Here is a 20,490-nt window from a genome sequence, read left to right as displayed (position 1 = left end):
AGTTTTTATTTTAATTCCAGTTAGTTAACATACAATGTTCTATTAGTTTCAGGTGTACAGTGTAGGGATTCAGCACTTCCATACATCACCCTGTGCTCATCAGGACAAGTGCCCTCCTTAATCCCCAGCACCTATTGAACCCATCCCCACACACCCCTCCCCTCTCATAACCATCAGTTTTCTGTATTGAAGAGTCTGTTTCTTGATTTGCCCCTCTCTCGTGCATTCTTTCCCCCTTTGCTTGTTTGTTTTGTTTCTCAAATTCGTGCTTTTTTTAAAGAATGGCATTGTCTTGTTACACAGACTCCTATGTACTTCTAGTCCAGGAGAAGGACAGACATTCCCCAAGCTTCATAAGAGTTATTGTTACTACAGTTACTATGTACATATACTACACTGTTTAAAGCTACTGCTCTGTAACTTGACCTAAAGCTATGGGGGTAACAGCCCAGGTTGGTAAGAAGCACATAGACACGAATATGAATGACTGCAGTTACCAAGTCACCGGACACGCTGAGCTTCAATTTCCTCGTCTGAAAATTGTGCTGATAATTACTACTTCAAAGTAAATAAGGTTGTGAAAATTAAATAGGATGGTGTATGTAAAAGCCTAGGGCACTGCTTGGCATAGGAGGACACTAAATAAATAATGGTTATTTCCCATTAGTCTCTCTAACAGTAGTGTGTCAAATATGGATTTTTTCCTTATAAATGGGGATTTCATTTATTTGCTCAAGTATTCCCATTGCCGATTTGGTTTCAAATCAGCTCAGGCAGCAGCCATTTCTGTCTGTTTAATGATGCAAATTTGCAAGTCAGAAGACCCAAATCCAAATCTTTGCCTTCTATCAGGCATGAGAATGAGTGTTTTAACCTTCTGGAAAGATTGAATCAGCCATATAAAGAAAAGTAACCTACCTTAGGAGTTTACAATTAAATTCACAACAATAAAACATCAAAAATATTACTCATTTTCCAGGAGAATTGGAGATACTTTCATTATTTAAAAACAGTACAACTGTCATGTGTTATAGGTTACCGATGAACTGTTGGTGGGAGAAAGTGGTACAATCTTTCTGGAAGGTAATTGGGCAATAAATATTAAAAAGCTTTTTAACTATTCGTGCTCTGTTGCAGCAATTTCACTTCTGGGAATTTATCCTAAGGATATGAAGGAAGATCTATGTGCAAAATGAGCATGTGTGGTCGACACAGATACACTAGCCAAACCTCCCTTTAGAGGAGGACTATGGTCAGCAGCCAGCCTGCATCTGCCAGCTCCTTGAGGTCGGCCTTAGCTGCAGACCTCTTCTGAGGTCATGGTCCTCCCACAGTGGCTCTCATCTGGTGATTGAGTGACTGTACTTAGAAAAGCTCAGTCATCTCCACCTAAATGAGTTGAGTACCTCTGATAGGTGCTTCCCATAAACATGAGGCCAGTGTCACAGTTCAGCTTCTCCCTTGCTCTTTCCTCTTCATTGCACAGGGATCAATCGCTAATAAATACCTGCTCTTCTAATGCCATTTCTGGAGGACTAAACCTTTGATGGCAAGAAACATTCATTAAAAATGAAAATCCCAAAACAATCTAAGCCAACAACAATAGGGACAGCGGAGTAAATCACGTTTCTTCCATACAGTGAGATATTACACGGTCATTAAAAATGTAAAAGGCGGGGGGCACCTGGGTGGCTCAGTCGGTTAAGGGTACAACTCTTGATTTCGGCTCAGGTCATGATCTCACGGTTTGTGAGTTTAAGCCCCACAAACTCACTTGGAATTCACTCTCTCCCCTCTCTCTCTGCCCCAACCACACTTGCTGTCTCTGTCTCTGTCTCTGTCTCTCTGTCTCTGTCTCTGTCTCTCTCTCAAAATAAACTTAAAAAAAATGTAAAAGGCTTGGGCACCTGGGTAGCTCAGTAGGTTGAGCATTGGACTCTTGGTTTTGGCTCAGGCCATGATCTCACGGCTTTGTGAGTTCGAGCCCTGCCTCTGGCTCTGTGCTGATAGCACAGAACCTGCTTGGGATTCTCTCTCTCTCTCTCTCTCTCTCTTCCTCTTCCCCTCCTCCTCTCACGCTGTCTCTGTCTCTCTCAAAATAAGTAAATAAACTTTTTAAAAATGTAAAAGGCAGAGCACCTGGGTGGCTCAGTCCACTAAGTGTCTGACTTCAGCTCAAGTCATGATCTCACGGTCAGTGGGTTTGAGCCCCATGTCGGGCTCTGTGCTGACAGCTCAGAGCCTGGAGCCTGCTTCGGATTCTGTGCCTCCCTCTATCTCTGTCCATCCCCCACTCACATTGTGTCTCTCTGTGTCTCTCAAAAGTGAATAAACGTTAAAAAAAAATTTTTTTTTAACGTAAAAGCCTATTCAGTGACACAGGGGGATGTTTAAAGGTATATAGTGAAGTGGGTAAAATAGCAATGTATAAAGCACCCTAATTTGTGATTATATTTTTAAAATGCTTATTTTCTCACATAGAACAAACTAGAAAAAAAACTCCACTTAAATTTTAATGCCAGCTATTTTTAAATGAAGATATGGTACTTCTCTCTCTTTTACAATTTTTTTTTTTAGCAAGAGACATATATGTTACTTTTATAAACGAGAAAGGAGACGTCCAAATATCTTTTTTGACTATCTCATCCCACAAACTTCAGCTTCCTCCTGCCTTCTCTGACTTGGTAAATAGTACCATGCCTAAAATTTGGGAACTGTGCTGGACTTCTTGTCTCTCACCCCCATGTCTACCCCAATACCACTCCTTTCCATTTATTTCTTAAATATCTCTCCAATTGGCCCCTCTTCTCCATCCCCATTTCCAGTACCTTAGGTCTGGCCCTCATTAGCTCTCAGCTAGATTTCACAAATCATATGACCTTTCTAAAATGTAAATCTTACCACACTACCAAAACATCCCACCTCCCTTTACTCCTTCAATGACTCCCAGTTGCCTTCAAGGGCCATTTGATGATTTCTAGAACATTAAGTGGCATCCTTCAGAATTTGCGCCTGCCCACATCTCTAACCACCTGTTTGGACCCATATTTCTCCCCTTGTGGGAAATGTGCTTCTCTCTCTCCTTGCCTGGCTTTCTCCTCCTTATTCTACCAGGCTCAATTCAGGTCTCTTGCATCTCAGTTTTAAAACATCTTTGCAGATCATCCTGGGCTAGGTTAGTTATCTCTTCTTTATGTAGTCTTTGCCCCTTTCATGAAGTATTATATTTCTATTGTCTATTTTTCTCATTGAACCATGAGCAATAGTAGTGTGTGACACGCATCTGGTGTTCAACGACTGTTTATTGATCGACGTGTATGTGGGTGTGGGTGTGTGGGTGCGTATATGTATATGTGTGTGTGTATATATATATATAGATATACACACACATATGCATATATACACATATACATAATTAATACACTATCACTTTTTTTAATGTTTATTTCCTTTTGAGAGAGAGAGAGAGAGAGCATGAGCAGGGGAGGGGCAGAGAAAGAGGGAGACACAGAATCCAAAGCAGGCTCCAGGCTCTGAGCTGACAGTACAGAGCCCGACATGGCACTTAAACTCACAAGCAGTGAGATCATGACCTGAGCCGAAGTTGGACACTTAACCGACTGAGCCACCCAGGCGCCCCAATATACTATCACTCTTAATGCACAGAAAAAATAAAACATTGAGAGCAGAGTAGAAAGTACTGCTGATTACTGCAGCTAATACAAGAATTTCTTTACAGCAGGGTTTCTAAACAGAAGTACAATTAATACCTTGGGCTAGATAATTCTTTACTATGGGGAATTGTCCTGTGCATTGTAGGATGTTTAGCAGCATCGCCAGTCTCTAACCACTAGGTACTAGGAGCATCCCTGAAAATTCAACAACCAAAAATGTCTCCAGGGATTGCCAGATGTCCCCTCAGTTGAGAACCAGATCACCTCAGGTGAGAACCACTGCTATACAGGAGGTGACTGGCTTTGATAGCTAATGCTTTGGCACTATGAAGTATAACTCCAGCCCAGGTTTCTTGAAACAAGTGGTAGGGGTAGAGAAGAGATAGGGTGAACCATAGGAAAAAGGCTATTCTGCGTTCTAATGGGGGAAGGGGCAAGAGAGAACTGGACTGAATGGTGCCTGGGGCAAAGACTCTAAGAGGAAAGGGATCTGGTGACTGGAAAGGTCTGCGAGAAGAGACAGGCACAGTGGAAATGCTTCTAACAAAAGAACTGAATTTATATTGTGGTTGGTTATGGTTCAAAAAATACTAGCCCTTATGAGTTCCAAGATAGCCAACATCTGGATTGTATGTATATTTCTCATGCTTATAGAATATCTTTATTAACAGGAAGATTCACCCCTACAAGGTAGATAAACATATATATAAAATATATGGAAAAAATGTATATATATGAATATATTTCAAAACATAATATATTTTATAAAATATTTCAATATATTTCATAAATATATAAATACATTCCATTATATAAAACATGAAAATTGTTCCTGTTTGCAGACAATATGGTCTTGCATAGAGAAAATTCCAAAGACTCTGCCAAAAAACTTAAAACTAATGAATGATTTCAGTAAAATTGCCACAGAATACAAAATCAACATACAAAAATCAATTGCATTTCTACATACTAACAACAAACTATCTGAAAAAGAAATAAAGAACAACATTTATAACATCTTCAAAAAGTAAAATAAAAAACTTAAATAATAAATTTAACAAAAAAGGTGAAAGATCTGTACCCTGAAAATTACAAGACATTTATGAAGGAAATCAAAGACACAAATTAAATGGAAAGATATTAGTATTAATGGGTTGGAAGAATTAATATTGTTAAAATGTCCATAGTACCCAAAGTCGTCTATGGGTTCAGTACAATCCCTATCAAGAACATTCATTGGGGGGGATATTCTCTTCAATAAATGGTGTTAGGAAAATTGGATAGTCATGCACAAAAGAATGAAATTGGACCCCTATTTTTCACCATTTACAAAAGTTAACCCGAAATGGATTGTGATACCTGAAACTATAAAACTACCAAAGGAAAACATAGGAGAAAAACTCCTTGACATGAGGATTAGCAATGATTTTTTGGATATGACACTAAGCACAAGCAACAAAAGCAAAAATAAAGAAGTGTTTCTACATCAAATTAAACGCTCCTGCACAACAATGGAAACAATCAACAAAATGAGAAGACAACCTACATAATGGGGAAAAATATTTGCAACCGCCTATCCGATAAGGAGTTAATATCAGTTATATATATATCAGTTATATATATATATATATGTATATATATACGTATATATATATATACATATATACGTATATATATAACTGATACATATATAACTGATATATATATATATATATATATATATATATATATATATATATACCATATAATTCAAAGGCAAAATAGAGAAAAAGAAAGAAAGAAAGAGAAAGAAAGAAAAGAAAAGAAAGAAAGAAAAGAAAGAAAGAAGAAATATGACTTGAAAATGGGCGGAGGATGGGGCACCTGGGTGGCTCAGTAGGTTAAGCGTCCGACTTCTGCTCAGGTCATTATCACATGGCTTGTGAATTTGAGCCCAGCATCGGATCTGTGTTGACAGCTCAGAGCCTGGAGCCTGCTTCAGATTCTCTTTGTCCCTCTCTCTCTGCCCTTCCCTGGCTCGTGCTCTGTCTCTCAAAAATAAACAAACATTTAAAAAAATTAAAAAACAAAAAAAGAAAAGAAAATGGGCAGAGGACCTGAATAGACATTTTTTCCAAAGAAGACATACAAATGGCCAACAGGTACAAGAAAAGATGCTCATCACTAATCATTAGAGAAATGCAAATCAAAACCACAATGACATGTCACCCTACACCTGTCAGAATGGCTAGTATCAAAAAGACAAAAAAATAACAAGTGTTGGCAAGGATGTGGGGGAAAGGGAGCACTTGTGCACTGTGGTGGCAATGTGTATTGGTGCAGCCACTGTGAAAATCAGTATGGAGTTTCCTCAGAAAATTAAAAATAAAACTGTATGATCCAGCAGTTCTACTTCTGGGTATATATCCAAAGGAAACATAATCACTAAATCTGCAACCCCATGTTCATTGCAGCATTATTCACAATAGCCAAGTCATGGAAACAACCCAAGTACCCATCAATAGATGAAATATCTAAACACATGCTTGCACACACATGCACATACAAAATGAAATATTCAGCCATAAAAAAAAAAAAAAGAATAAGGAAATCCTGCCTTTTGGGACAACATGGATGGACCTTGAGGGTATTATGCTAAGGAAAATAAGTCAGACAGAGAAAGACAAATACTGTATATTCTTACCTAGACGTGGAGTCTAAAGAAACCAAACCCATAGAAATAGAGACAACAATGGTGGTTGCCAAGGGCTGGGGGGGAGGGGAGGTGGGGCATAGAATGAGCAGATTTGGTCAAAAGGTACAAACTTCCCAGGTATAAGATGAATAAATTCTAGGATGTTAAGGCACAGTATGGGGACTATAGTTAACAATACTGTATTATACACTTGAAAGTTACTAACAGTAAATCTTAAGTGTTATTACCACAATAAAAAGAAAAAAAATGTTAATTTTGTGAAGTGATGGAGGTGTTAACCTTATTGTAATCATTTCACAACTATGTGTCTATCAAATCATCATGTTGTGCACGCTAAACTTACGTAATGTTGTATGGCAGTTATATCTCAAAACTGGAAAAAATAAAGTTCATGTAAACAAAAAGTACACACATATATAATGATAAAGTCCCAATTATCCCACCTTTACCCACAAAAAGATATCCTATAGTGTTAGTAATTAGAAGATTATGATGTCAGTACTTACATAATGACATTCAGACAAGTAGGTTCGATTCTGCACTTGGAATTGGAAACTAAAGAAAAAAAGAAGATGACATGCTACAGGTAATAGTTAAGAAATAAAGACAAGGCAGAGGTGCCTGAGTGGCTCAGTCGGCTAAGCGTCCGACTTCGGCTCAGATCATGATCAAACGGTTCGTGGGTTTGAGCCCCGCATCCGGCTCTGTGTTGACAGCTCAGAGCCTGGAGCCTGCTTCAGATTCTGTGTCTCACTCTCTCTCTGCTCCTCCCCCACTTGCGCTTTGTCTCCATCTCAAAAATAAATGAACATTTTTTAAAAATTAAAAAAAAAAAGAAAGAAATGAAGATAAGGCGGGGGTGGGCAGGGGGAAGTTGGGGGGAGGCAGGGTGGAGACAGAGATGTGCCAGGAGGCAGAAGGGGAAAATCAAGGTAAACCCGTATTTGATCATTCCCCCTAAAATGTAGACAAACCTTGAGGAGGCTTTCAGTACAGCCTTAGGATGAGATGAGGGCTCTGCCCAATGGATGAAGGCAAGGGTCCTACACTTGTCTTCTGAATCTGCTGGATGGTTAACTGAGAAGAGACAGATGAGAAGCCCTTGGTCCTTACCAACGTTCCCCCTGTGTTCACAGACCTCTCATCGAGAGGTCGATGGAGATGGTAACTTTGCTCCATGCGACCAAGCCCATAACATGAAGAACAGTTGATTATTTTCTTCCTACTGTAAAGATCTTAAGGGCTTGAGGTTTGGGGGGGAGAGTTGTTGGGGGTTTTTTGGTTTGTTTGTTTTAACATGTAGAACAGTTTCCTATCATTGAACTCAAATTATTTAACATAAAATCTAGGACTTTTTGTTGTTGTTAAGGTCCTGCATCCTCATTCTAGCCAGAATTGCAAAACCACACTATAATTCTCTGAGTGATAGCAGCGAGATCAAAAGAACTTACCCTAGAATTAGCTTTAAAATAAACTATTGGGGCTTCTGGGAAAGGAGAGAATGTGTGTTTACTACACTTCTCTTCTGGAAGCCCAGTAAGATGAGTAAAATAAACTGTATTTTCCTTAAAAGGATATCTTTAATAACTAGCATCAGATAAAAATTGTGAAGTCCAGATTTCGTTAAAACATATTTATTTTTTTCTTTGTGTTTTTATGTTTTGGTAGAAAAGATTTTCCTGGCCTCTCATTAAGTTTACTAAAAATAGAGGGGTGCCTGGGTGGCTCTGTTGGTTGAGCATCAGACTTTGGCTCAGGTCATGATCTCGCAGTCTATGTGTTCGAGCCCACATAGAGCTCTGTGCTGAAAGCTCAGAGCCTGGAGCCTGACTCTGATTCTGTGTCTCCCTCTCTCTGACCATCCCCTGCTCACGCTCTCTCAAAAATAAACATTGAAAAAATTATTTAAAAATTTACTAAAAAAGAGCAACAGCCATACTACCTGTTCAAATTGTTCTGCTAAAAAGCCAGGGGGAAAAAAATTAAGCATGGTGTTTACTATATTATTAATACTTTAGAATTGTAATAACCATTGTTTACATTTTGGTATTGAACCCACAGAAGAAACAGCTCATCTGTTATAGGAAACTTAATTTTATATAATTATAGGAAAGAATTTTTTAATAACCCTTTCATTCTCCCTATTGTATGAGAACTAGCTGGGTATTGATAATATATTAGCTGCAAAAACGAAAGGATTTGGGGAGCTGAGTGGCTTAAGCGTCTGACTCTGGACTTGGCTCAGGTCATGATCTGCCAGTTCGTGAGTTGGAGCCCTGTGTTGGGCTCTGTGCTGACAGCAAGGAGCCTGCTTGGGATTCTCTGTCTCCTTCTCTCTCTGCCCCTGCCCCCCTTGTGCGCGGTCTCTCTCTCTCTCTCAAAAATAAATAAACTTAAAAAAAAAAAAAAAAAAAAAAGGAAAGGAAAGGAAAGGATTCAAAAACCACAAAATAAACTGGCTTGGGAAACGAGACCCAAGTTGGGCTCCTAGGCTTACCACTAGTACTTAGTCAGGCCTCAGTCGTAAGATGACAGATTTCTAACAAAGCTCATTCTTACTTTCATGCGATGTAAAGAAACTACAAACAGCAATGAAAAGAAGCCTTTGACTGTTCTTCAGAGTTCCAGTATGGCCATGAAATCTGTCTGTGCTGACACAGGTCTGATGCTCCCTCAAGGATTAGAAATAATCACAGAAGAGGCCAGCCTTGCACTCAGCTCCATCAGAGGCTTCCATAGAGTGGGGCACTGAGTGGCTCAGCTGGTTAAGCATCCGACTCTTGCTTTCAGCTCAGGTCATGATCTCACTGTTTGTGAGTATGAGCCCCACATTGGGCTCTGCACTGACAGCTGTGGGGCCTGCTTGGGATTCTCTGTCTCTGTCTCTCTCTCAAAGAAATAAATAAACATTAAAAAAAGAAGCAGCAGCAGGAGGAGCAGCAGCTTCCATACGAAATGAGGTAAAGGAGTTCCCTTGAAGGTGGACCTCAGTTTAGAATGCTCCTGAGAATCAGCAATGAAAGCAGGTGGCCTCCGAGATAAATCACCCAAGTCCCCGGGAGAAATGCTCTATCCATGAGTCTATGATAAATTTCTCTGGTCGCTGTGGACAGAAATAGACCAGTCAGGCCAAACTATTTCAATCCTATATAACTCAATTAAAAAATAAAAACAAAAACATGACATTGGGGCTTTCTCAGGACAGAGAGAGAAGACAACTATCTACTCCATTTCTGCTTACCGAGACAATAAATTAGACTTTGATATGGATCAAGGCTACACATGTACACACACACATGCACACTCCTCCACAGATTACACACACATATATCTTCTTCTGCTGGATCTTTGAATAATGAGACGTAGTGATTAGGGCCATATGGCTTTGTTACTTTAGGAAGTATTATAATGGACTGCATTTTATTCTTGCAGAGATAGGCCTCCAGGCATGATCTAGATAAATAGAAGAATATGGGGAGAAAGGCCTAAAACTTTGCTGTGTATAATATAGAGGGCTGTTTGTTGTAGACAGGAAAAATTCTTTGCAAGATATATTGGCAATGTAAAATTAACCTTTTGTTTTAATTTGTACAACAAAATAAATTTACAGTACTATTTCATGCCAGAAAAATTATTTGCCAAAGAGGTGCTTTGTTCATTAAGCCCTCGTGGCCAGGGAAAAATTTATTGTATACTAAACCAAAAGAGCAGGATTTGTTTTTGACCTGTTTTTAATTGACATATCCAGCTAAAACCATGAAGAGAAGATAAACTCTTCTCCCACATAACTAGATTTTTCAGAATCAGACATTAGTAGTGTCTATGTTTATTGTCCTATTGAATAGGACAAAGATCTATCCTATTGAATAGATCTAATGTCAGGTTAGAACCGTGACCACAAATCAACATGTCACCTGCGTTAAGTATCCATTTCTAGTTTGGTTCCTTTGAAAGGAGTCTTTAGGCTTATAATTCTTAAAACTCTTAAAAGCATGGCTAGAGTGGGAGCATCAATTATGAAGGTAGTAGTTACAGACAATTACCAGATTTAGAAAAAGGAGAAAAACTTTTCAAAGCTAAGTCCAGAAGGATCTTAATAACACTGGGCCCACAAATCTAAACTAAAACTGGCTTTGAGTAGCTTGGTTGACATTTCTGCATGCCCTTAACACCTTGTATGGGATGGCACCTTACAAACTACAACATGCTTTATGCTACCTTAATATCCTCCACCACCCAGACATACTCTGCCAGTGCAAGAGATCAATAATGATTGTATAAAATTTTTAGGAGGGGGCTAAGTATTTGCAGTATTGTTGCTACTGGCAATGAAAGTTCAGATTGAATATGCCTGGGGATAGTCTGCAAAATGGACAACATTATTTCAATTGTAGTATTTACTTCCTAACCTCCTTCTGACTTCCTTTTTTCCATCTGCACGTGTTCTGGAAGAAAGCCAAATGGAGACATACCTTCGAGCTTTCAAAGCAACAATATAGAAGGACTCAAAGAACTATTACCTTCCATGATGCTAACTCCCTCCATGGGTTATAGCCAACCCACATGTAGCCGGACGTAGGCATTGACCAGTTGCCTCCAAATTTCCAGTGCTCAGAGGTCTGTCCTCAGCATAAGAAGTCCAACTGTAAAAAGTGGAAATATTGAATATCCGAATTTTCTTAACAGCTGTTGTAATAAAAATTAAAATAGGTTTTGTCACAACCATATATATATTGAACTTATCTGACCTTGTTTTGTCATTCTAGCACCATGTTGGAATTCATCAAAATTCAAATAGCTTATAAACGAAGCATGAACAGTAATACTAACTTGAAATGTTGAATTAATTACTCAGGGTGATTTAGATTCTGTAAGCATAGCTGTCAAAAAGAAAAACAGCATTCTTGGCCCTCCAGAGTAAAAGATTCAGATAAAAATGTTTTCCTAATGAGCAGTATGCTCTGGTATAGTATTATTACAGGAAAGACCAAAATTCCAATCGTCCTTGCTAAATTGCATGTTTGCTAACTTCAGCTATTTTGAGATTTTTTTAAAGTTAAACCGTTTCTGAGTTACAGAAGAAGTATGCACAGTTCCCTTGTGCCTGGAAACGAAATGTTATCTATTCATTCCATCTTATTTAAATTCTTTAGAAAATTAGGTGAGTCTGATGATTCATGAAACGAACTTTAAAATTATGTTCAGTATAGCTTGTTGCACTCTTGGGGGTGATTATGATAATAATAGCTATCATTTTTGAGCGCCGGCTTTTATGTACTAGATTTATAATTCTCACAAAAGACCCACATCAGTCATTTATCTAATGTGTTCATTTGCCCAAGACCACACAGAGACAGAAGAACCAAGAATCAAACCATGTCTAACACAAAAGTCTAAGTTGTGTTCCTGAATCAATGACATTTAGATAATTTTTTTTTGTAGAACCACTGTATTTTATGCCATAACCTCAGTATCATGCCATTAATCAAGCATTGTGAGAATACTGAGATTCTAACCTACCAAGGCCAGAAATTTTCTAGTGAAGCAATTCTCACAAGATATCCATTTAGTGAGAAAGAGTACCAACTGGACATTAGGGGGGGAAATTCCGTTTTAAAAAAGTTCCATCAGCCAGGATCTCCAAATTGAATAGAAGAGGTGTTCAATCCTACAGAGGTGGTTTACCTCTTCAACTGAGTTCTGGAATCTCCCTACTCAAAGTGGGTCCTCAGACCATCAGATTGGGTCCTTGTTAGAAATGTATAATCTCAGGCCCTACACCTAATGGCTGAATTGGAATCTGCATTTTGACAAGATCTGGCACCTTGTATGCTCACTAAAGTTTGAAATGCTCTGCTAGATGATGCATTTTCTTATCTCCCACCTCCTTAGATCCCTCAATCATCCCCTTTCTTACCTGTGTTTTCAATTTCTCTCTGCTATTTTTTGTCTTGTTTACCCTCACACAGAAATACTCCTTTAAAAGTCCTCTGCTGTCTCCGTGCATCTCGCGTCATTTCTCTTTTCTCAACCAAGTGCCTTGAAGGAGCTGTCTGTACTCCCCGAATCTACATCTTGCCTCTTGTTCACGTCTCAACCTGCTGCAGCATAATCACCCACCGAACATCATCTGGCCCTCTACTCTATGCCAAACACTGTACCAGACTCTGAGGATAAACTGGTTGTGCAAGAGACAGTTTTTGTCCTCAAATGACTGTCTCTGAAATTGCTTTGACATCGATAACCAACTGACTCTCTAAATTGCCAATTCCACTTTTCCTTCATTATCAGGTAAGAGGATTCAACTGTCTTCCATAAGTCAGAAGTTGAAGAGATTTTGGAAAAATGTAAAATACTGCTACTCTTCTCCCTACCTTTTTAAGGAAAAGAGTTATTTTTTAAGTTTATTTATTTTGAGAGAGAGTGTGGGGGAAGGGCAGAGAGAGAGAGAGAGAGAGAGAGAGAGAGAGAGAATCCCAAGCAGGCTGCACTCCACCAGTGTGAAGCCCGATGTGGGGCTCAAACCCATGAACCCTGAGATCATGACCTGAGCTGAAGTCGAATATTTAACCGAGAGAGCCACCCAGGTACCCCCAAAATAGTTATTTTCATAAAATTTTTTTATGTTAACATTATGGGGTTATTTTTAATTTTAAAATGAATTAATAAATATTGTGAAAGTGTTTTAATGTCTAATATTTGTAGGTCAACAGATGTCATCGCTATAAAATCTCTCTCTGGGCTCCTCAATAATTTTTACGAATGTAAAGGGGCTCCCGAGACTGAAAAGTTTGAGAACAACTAGATCCCATTTGAAAACCAGCTTAATTGCTCAACAAATCACTGAACTCTGTAGCTATCAACTATATAAGTAACATCAGAGGGATATGAATAAATTGGCCTAAGCATGTCTACCCTATGTTTTATTAATTTAGCTAAAGATGAAACTTTTTCTAGGCATTTCATGCACAGTCAGGAAACCAACTGAACTAGTTGGAAATAGTTGGCTACTAGCCCTGAAAAACTAAGTCTTCCCTGGAATATTTTTAGCAACTGAGATACATGCTCCTGTCTCCTGAAAATGGACAACAAGGTAAAAACTAAAACAGTTTTTAAATATTCCTTCTGTCTTTATGTTGCCCACAAGCAATATTTTCTAAAGTTCTTAAAAATAAAATCAGTAAGTACAATTATGCTGTTATCTTGAATCCTTCATACGTACTAGATTATCAAGCCATACCGGACTATGGCTATAAGAGCAATTATATTTACAACATTAAAATGAAGAAATATTTCAGGACTTGTATTTTGTTTCTAAAATAAATCAATTTTTTAGAAGAATGCATCTTTTAAATTATACCCAGACCATGAAATATCACACTTTGGTCGTGAACAATGAACAATGTCACATCCCCATTAACTGTCCATGCTATTATCAAATGCGTGTAGTTCTTTAGCGGTGATGAAGGGCAGGAGGAACTTCTGGTTCCAAAGACTTTGTATTCCAGGCAGAATAAAGAAAAAATAACTTCTTACTACTGCTTAGCCCTAAAGGAAAATAGAAATGTAAACTTTTGTCATGCGTCATCTTCTACTACAGGTAGTTAAACTCTCCGTAGGCAATGCAACTTTTTCACAGACAGGTTTTAGGACACTTTTAAATATAGTCTAATTTGCAACTTTTGCATGTGTTTCAAGTCTTTCATGTTTAGGATACAAATACGGCCTCAAGCAGTTTGTTTCCATCTTGTCCTCCCAGAACATGTGCAGGACAGTGTATCCTGTAGCTCTAAACGGATACCCTATTGAACATAACTTGTTTAAATCCCCAATAGAAAGTAAAAGTTTTCTTTCAGTTGGTTTTTATGTGGCAATTACTGTTAACTTTAAGTCAAAAGTAAAAATATGCTCATTCCGACTGTAAAAGTACATATACGTGTAGATTAATAGTGCCGCCTATAAGAGCATGGGGCCTTGCTTTCTATTCTTACCACCGCCCTTATTGCACCCTGGCGAGAATATTAGAGAGATGGTGAGGACAGTGTCAGCCTTAGAAACATCTTTGTTAAGTAGACCCAGTTATTCCACTTTTGTTAATACCTCCCAATTATGGTGCCTAGAGTATACAAAATTATATGCACAAAGATATCCTAAGTGGTATTAGCTGTAATGGCCCTAATTATAAACCACTTAAAAGTTTAAGGGAGGGGTCAGCAAACTTTTTTTGTAAATGGCCAGAAAGGAAATATTTTAGGCTTTGCAAGCCATATAGTCTCTCTTAAAACTTCTCAAATGTGGTGTCTGTAGTACAAAAATAACCATAGACAATATGTAAGTAAATGGGCCTGGCTGTGTTCCAATAAAACTTAATTTACAAATGCAGAGCCAAGTTTGCCAACCCCCGGTATAGGGAAATAGTCAATAAACAGATATAGCCATGGTATCCAATGAATGGTACATTATGTACTCATTGAAAATTAGTAATGAATAGAATGGAAAACATAAGGAAGTCTATAAATAATAAAGCAGGATATGAAAGTGTATGAGTGGGTAGGATCATGGATGTAATAACACACCAAGCATATAATAAAAGGGTGACATATTATTAACTGTAGTTATAATAGGGTGGCAGAGCAAATAAATGGATGACTTTGTAAAATAAATAAGTAAATAAATAATAAATACCAACTATGTTTACATGTTGATAAAGGACACATTTTGAATGACACATTTTGACACTAAAATATGTCATTCACATTCTTTGGGATTTATTCTTGACCACATGGATTTTTGTTCTAAATAATTCAGTTTATATTCATAGCTGTCTTATAGAGTAGGAAGGCTTTGTTATCTTTTTCCAAGCCATTTAAATAATTGATTTTGCAAAATAGCTTTTAGTATAGGTTATGTCCACTTAATGCCCTAAACCACGGATTCCCATCACTCCAACAGTTACACAATAAGGTAATGCTCACAATATATGGCCTTTATTGTCTACATAACTTCCCATGTATTACCTAGGTGTGGACTATGGAAATGTCATACTGGGGACTCTCACCTATCAAGTAGGTGGAAGGAACAGACAGGTTCAGAACCACTATCCTAAACAAAGAAATCAAGAGAAAGATTTAGAATAACTTTTATTCAAAAGCAAAACAAGTAAAAATATACAGGAAACTAGGCATGGGGATTTGTCTGATCAGCTAGTGCCACTAGCACTTAGACAAATGTTCTTCATGACACTGGATCTTCTACATCACAATAGTTTCTGCAGGCCATATTTTGAAATCAAAAGAAATGACGAAATTTACTTTCGGCTACCTGAAAACTCAATATATTCCACACTTGGATTTTAGTTTTAATTTTGTTGACAGCACAAGGAACCTCATTTTAAGATCTTACCAGAGAATTTTTTTTTAATTTTTTTCTAACGTTTATTTATTTTTGAGAGAGACACAGTGTGAGTGGGGGAGGAGCAGAGAGAGAGGGAGACAAAGAATCCAAAGCAGGGTCTAGGCTCTGGGCCATCAGCACAGAGCCCAATGCAGGGCTCAAACCCACAAACCCTGAGATCATGACCTGAGCCAAAGTCAGATGCTTAACCAACTGAGCCACCCAGGCACCCCATTACCAGAGAATGTTAATAAAGACATTAACTATTAAACTTTATATGTGTACTTTATATTAGCTCTAAACCTTCTACAATGAGTATATAGTTTTCAGAGTGGTTTTACTTTAATTTCAGCCAAGGATTTAAATAATCCATAGAGAATTTAGACCCGTTATTTGCCTATTCAAAGTATGAATGTGTGAATATGTGTGCATGTGTTTACACATATATATGCATGAACAAACATATCTATATACTTGTTAGTTCTCAAATAATGCATATATATAAAAATATATATAGGTACAAATATATATAGACATATATGTAAGCTTTCTCTAAAAGAAATGAATTTCTATAAATAGAAAAAAATTTTAAGTGATGAAAATATTAATTTTAGCAGTTTTCTTTTACAAGCTCCAGCACAGGAATAAGCTTATAGATGCTACTTTGAAAGATATTATAGTACACAGACAATAGCTGAAAATTTATATTGTTTTCAAAATGAAACAAGCAAGTTATAGGTTATACATAACCCAATACCAAGCTTACCTAATAAGAACTGTATACAAACCTAAGATGGAATGAACTAAATTTAAATCAGGCGTAAACAATTTTTATACAGTATTAAAGATAGTCTTCACTTAAGACATATTAAAATGGATTCACCACGGAATACAGTAAGTCCCTATTTTAGTCACAAATGAACATGGAAAATATTAGAGGTTAAATATGGATATCATAAACCATTTCAATACTTGAAAGCAAACCATTACACCCACTGAAAGGTGATGTTTTGTCAATTCCCAAAAGTCCAAGCAAAAACATTTAAGGTGTTAGTTCTATTCAGTTCCACTTGTATATCAGTCATTAACAACAATTTCCAGAAAATGACCCATGACTTGACCACCCTTAGTGTGTCTCTCTGGAAGTTTCTACACAAAATTAACCATCAATTTCTTCTCCAAGTGCTAAATTTTAAGAAAGTGACCCAAGTATTGTAGTTAATACAGTAGGACTGAAATTCTAGGCATAAACCTAAGAAAAGAGAAAAGAGTTTCACAAGGGACCAGCATCCTAATGTGTGTGCAAAAGAATGCCAGCCCTAAAATGTTGCTCCATAAAATGTCTATAAAATGACATCCATAATACAGATTATTTTTTAAAAAGCTCTGAGTTCTGCAGTTGCCCCCACCCATATAACTGTAATTAAAAAAAAAACAAAAAACTTTAAGCCGATATTTTCAAGATACTTGACTTCAAACCCTTCTTGCATATTAAGTGTCTGAAAAATTAGTACTCCTCAAAGCAATCTTTGAGAAATGATGTAAAATTTTAGTAATAAATTCTATGTTAGGAGAAATTCAGCAAAAACTATTGAGGAATACTTAAAATTCTAAGATAATATACAAGATAGACGTGAGTACAAAATGCAACTGATGTAAAAAAAAGAGACACTTGGTTGGTTGTTATTGGCAGGACAGAGGCACCATCTGCTAACGCTCTCAGTTGTTTCAGATTATTTCTTCAGCCCTATTGCCATCACTTCATTCAAGCCCTCTTCACCACAAAAAGAACTTAAGATTTTTCCAAAGTGACTCTCCTCATTATAGTCTATCTTTTCTAATCCAGCGTTTCCCAAACTTAATATGCAACTGAATTACCCAGAGATCTTGTGGAAATGTAAGTTCTCATTTGGTAGGTCTAGACTGGGGTCTGAAATTCTTCTTTTTTAACAAGCTCTCAGGTGATACTGATACAACCACACTTTGGATAACATAGATCTAACCCATTCTGTAAGCCATTGCCCCATTACTCTTCCTAAAATACTGATCTCCTGTCACTGCCTCAGGAATCTAGGTGAACTCTGTGAATCGCATGTACACATTGGCAATCAGTTATTGGTCCAGAACTTCATTCAAGACCAATGTGGTCTTTCTCCTAACTGCTATGCTCATTCCAACCCACCTCTGCATCTTTTTCCCCTGAGGTAAAATGTATACACAGTGAAGTACAGATTTGATCATTGCATACACCTGTGTAACCAATGCCCTCCCCCAAAGATATGGGACACTGCCATCACACCAACCCTGTGTTTTGACCCACGTTTATAAATACCCTTCCACCTTTCCTCCGCCTTTCACCTATCCTTGAGGACTCAGCTGAAGCCCTTCCTTCTTCAAAACACACATCAAATTCACACACATACCTCTATCTAAATTACTACTTTTTAAGACCCAGCCACCACCGTCACCGAACTAATTGGAGTGATCGCCTCACAAACCTCTCTACCTCCATTCTTAGCACCCCCCCCCAATATATTATTCACAGAGGACTCAGAGTGATCTTCAAAAATTATAAATCAAATCTGGTCATTCTCCTGCTTAAAATCTTCCAAGGCTTACCGTCACATTTGCAATAAATCCAAACGTCTTTTTTTGTTGTCCTGTATCACTAAGCCCCTCCTTCTCTAACCTCAGCTCTTGCTACTTTCCCCATTACTTTCTATGCTCTGGTCATTGGCCATATGGACCTTCTTTCTGGCCCTACAACACAGAGAGATTTTCCTACTTCCGGGACTCTGCATTAATTATTCACCTTTCTCTGACTGGCTATTTTTCTGCTGTTCCGATCTCAACTTCAAAGTTACTTCCTCATGGGAGCCTTCCCTGACTACAAAATCTAAAGTACCCACTCAGTCATTTTCTAAAACAAATTCGACTTTGTGTGCATAGTACCTATCGTTGGTATGTTTCTTATTAATGTGTTTGTTATTTGTCTCTTCTCACAAGAGCATAAGCCCCATGACTGTGGAACCTGTGGACGGTGTTCACTGCTGTAACTTCTGCACCTAGAACAGTGTCCAGCTCATTCTAAGTAGACGCGCAACAAATGCTTGTTAAATAAATGTCAAAATTTATGATACAACATATATTCATACTACGCAGACGGGAATTGTGCCTGTGTCCCAGTACAAAATCTCCCACGAAATCAAAAAGAGAATAAGAAAGCTATTGCCAGTCCGCAAATAAGGTAAGTCTTTCACAAGAAAGAAAGGGAAGAAAAGAACTGCAGCTGTAATGTGGGGCAAAAATAAAATGCAGATTAAGTCAAAGTTTAATTCACATAAAGTTTAATCAGTCAAGTTAATGAAAATATCAAAATTTCTCAGTTAGTGTATGGCAGCAGAAACTTAATTTTTGTTGCAAATAATACAGTATTTGGTGTTTCCATTACTGACAAGCTATGCTGCAGATAGAGCAATTGCATTGAACCTCAATTCATCAGGGTCACGTTCCATAAACTTCTTGCAAACTTCTATGGCATCCTATAGGGACAAAAATGGGTAATTTTTCAGTTTATAAACATGCATTTTATTACTAAATGATAAATAAGTGTTTCTTATTTTCCTAATTCGTACTAATTTTATATTGCAACCCTCTTTTTTCCCAATGCAAAATAACTTTAAGCATACCAGAAGAGTGAATGGTTGGTGGCCTAATTTGCTTAGTACAAAACTATAAGATACATATTTTGTTGATTATCAGCCACACAATTTGTTCATAAATTTAAAAATCTCTGAATGAGGATCAAGACACAAATGATGGTATCTTTGATTCAGTGAAATACGGGATAGGATGTGCACCTCTTTCAATACTGTTCTTGTCTTTTTCAAATTTGATACTTGTTCACACACAGAGCTCTGAAAACCTCTTTATTTGCTGTAGATTTTTAACACGAATTCAGAGTTTTCTTTTTGGATTTTCTCAAAAAAGAAAGACATGGAAGCATCCAAATACAGAGAAAATGTTATACAAGTGATCTTTAGAGGTATTTTAAGGATAACAAGAACATTAATAACACTTAACGTGGCAAACAAGTTTTGTTGTTACCTCTAATAAAGTTTCATCACTAGTTTCCCCATGGTTAATTGGAAATGGTTTCCGTCCATCTGTGGAAAATGAAGAAACAGTTGAATGTTTAGCTGCTTATACAGGACAATGTACTTCCAGCTTGCATTTTCCTCCTCCCACAGGGAGGCAAAGTTAAAAGATAATGGAAATGATATATCCTATAAAAACGATTTCAAATGTGCTATCAATATTTTTCTACATTAAATGTTATTAGAACCTTGCTTCCATGTTTGAAAGTCTAAATTAGCTTCATAAACAGAAGATTTAGAAACAAACACAGTTTTAATTTCCCTAAGAAAAGCAAAACTAGTAAGCCAGTTTTTAAAAAGATAAAATCCTAGTTTCTACCCTCATAAATATGAAAAATGTATTGCTTCATTTTAAAAGCTGAATCAGAAGGCTCCTAAGTGAGACTGACATGCTTACACCAATGAAAGGGAGCCACCACAAGATTTCTTTATTACCACCAATAATTGTGTACCACCAAGGCAGGAGTACAGAGCAGCAATCTAAACAACCAAGGGTCATTTCACGGATCACCAAAATTAATTAAACACAAATATAAACATCTTGAACAAACTCACCAAAATTAATTAAACA

At 37.4% G+C, this 20,490-nt stretch overlaps 2 protein-coding genes across 6 annotated transcripts in view; one reads left to right on the top strand and one right to left on the bottom strand.

Moving 5' to 3' along the window:
* The window catches only part of LOC102965448 (potassium/sodium hyperpolarization-activated cyclic nucleotide-gated channel 4-like), a 45,435-nt gene that overhangs the window by 1,679 nt on the left and 23,266 nt on the right, over positions 1-20,490 (top strand). Inside the window, exons 3-5 of the mRNA XM_042998531.1 lie at positions 12,339-12,660; positions 13,327-13,462; positions 18,769-19,009. Of these exons, the coding sequence (XP_042854465.1) occupies positions 12,339-12,540 (202 nt within the window). The 3' untranslated portion in view covers positions 12,541-12,660; positions 13,327-13,462; positions 18,769-19,009. The remainder of the gene's footprint in view (positions 1-12,338; positions 12,661-13,326; positions 13,463-18,768; positions 19,010-20,490) is intronic.
* Positions 19,093-20,490, bottom strand: part of UCHL3 (ubiquitin C-terminal hydrolase L3) — a 53,604-nt gene continuing 52,206 nt past the window's right edge. For all 5 annotated transcript variants that reach the window (XM_042978423.1, XM_007075105.2, XM_042978431.1 and 2 more), the window contains 2 exons: positions 19,870-19,928; positions 19,093-19,304 (listed from right to left, as the gene is read on the bottom strand). In XM_042978423.1, coding sequence (XP_042834357.1) covers positions 19,221-19,304; positions 19,870-19,928 — 143 coding nt within the window. In that variant the 3' untranslated portion in view covers positions 19,093-19,220. The remainder of the gene's footprint in view (positions 19,305-19,869; positions 19,929-20,490) is intronic.

Source organism: Panthera tigris, chromosome A1 (assembly GCF_018350195.1).
Source record: "Panthera tigris isolate Pti1 chromosome A1, P.tigris_Pti1_mat1.1, whole genome shotgun sequence".
Lineage (NCBI taxonomy): Eukaryota > Metazoa > Chordata > Mammalia > Carnivora > Felidae > Panthera > Panthera tigris.
Note: the sequence above shows the minus strand (reverse complement) of the source record. Positions and strands in the feature narration are given on the sequence as shown.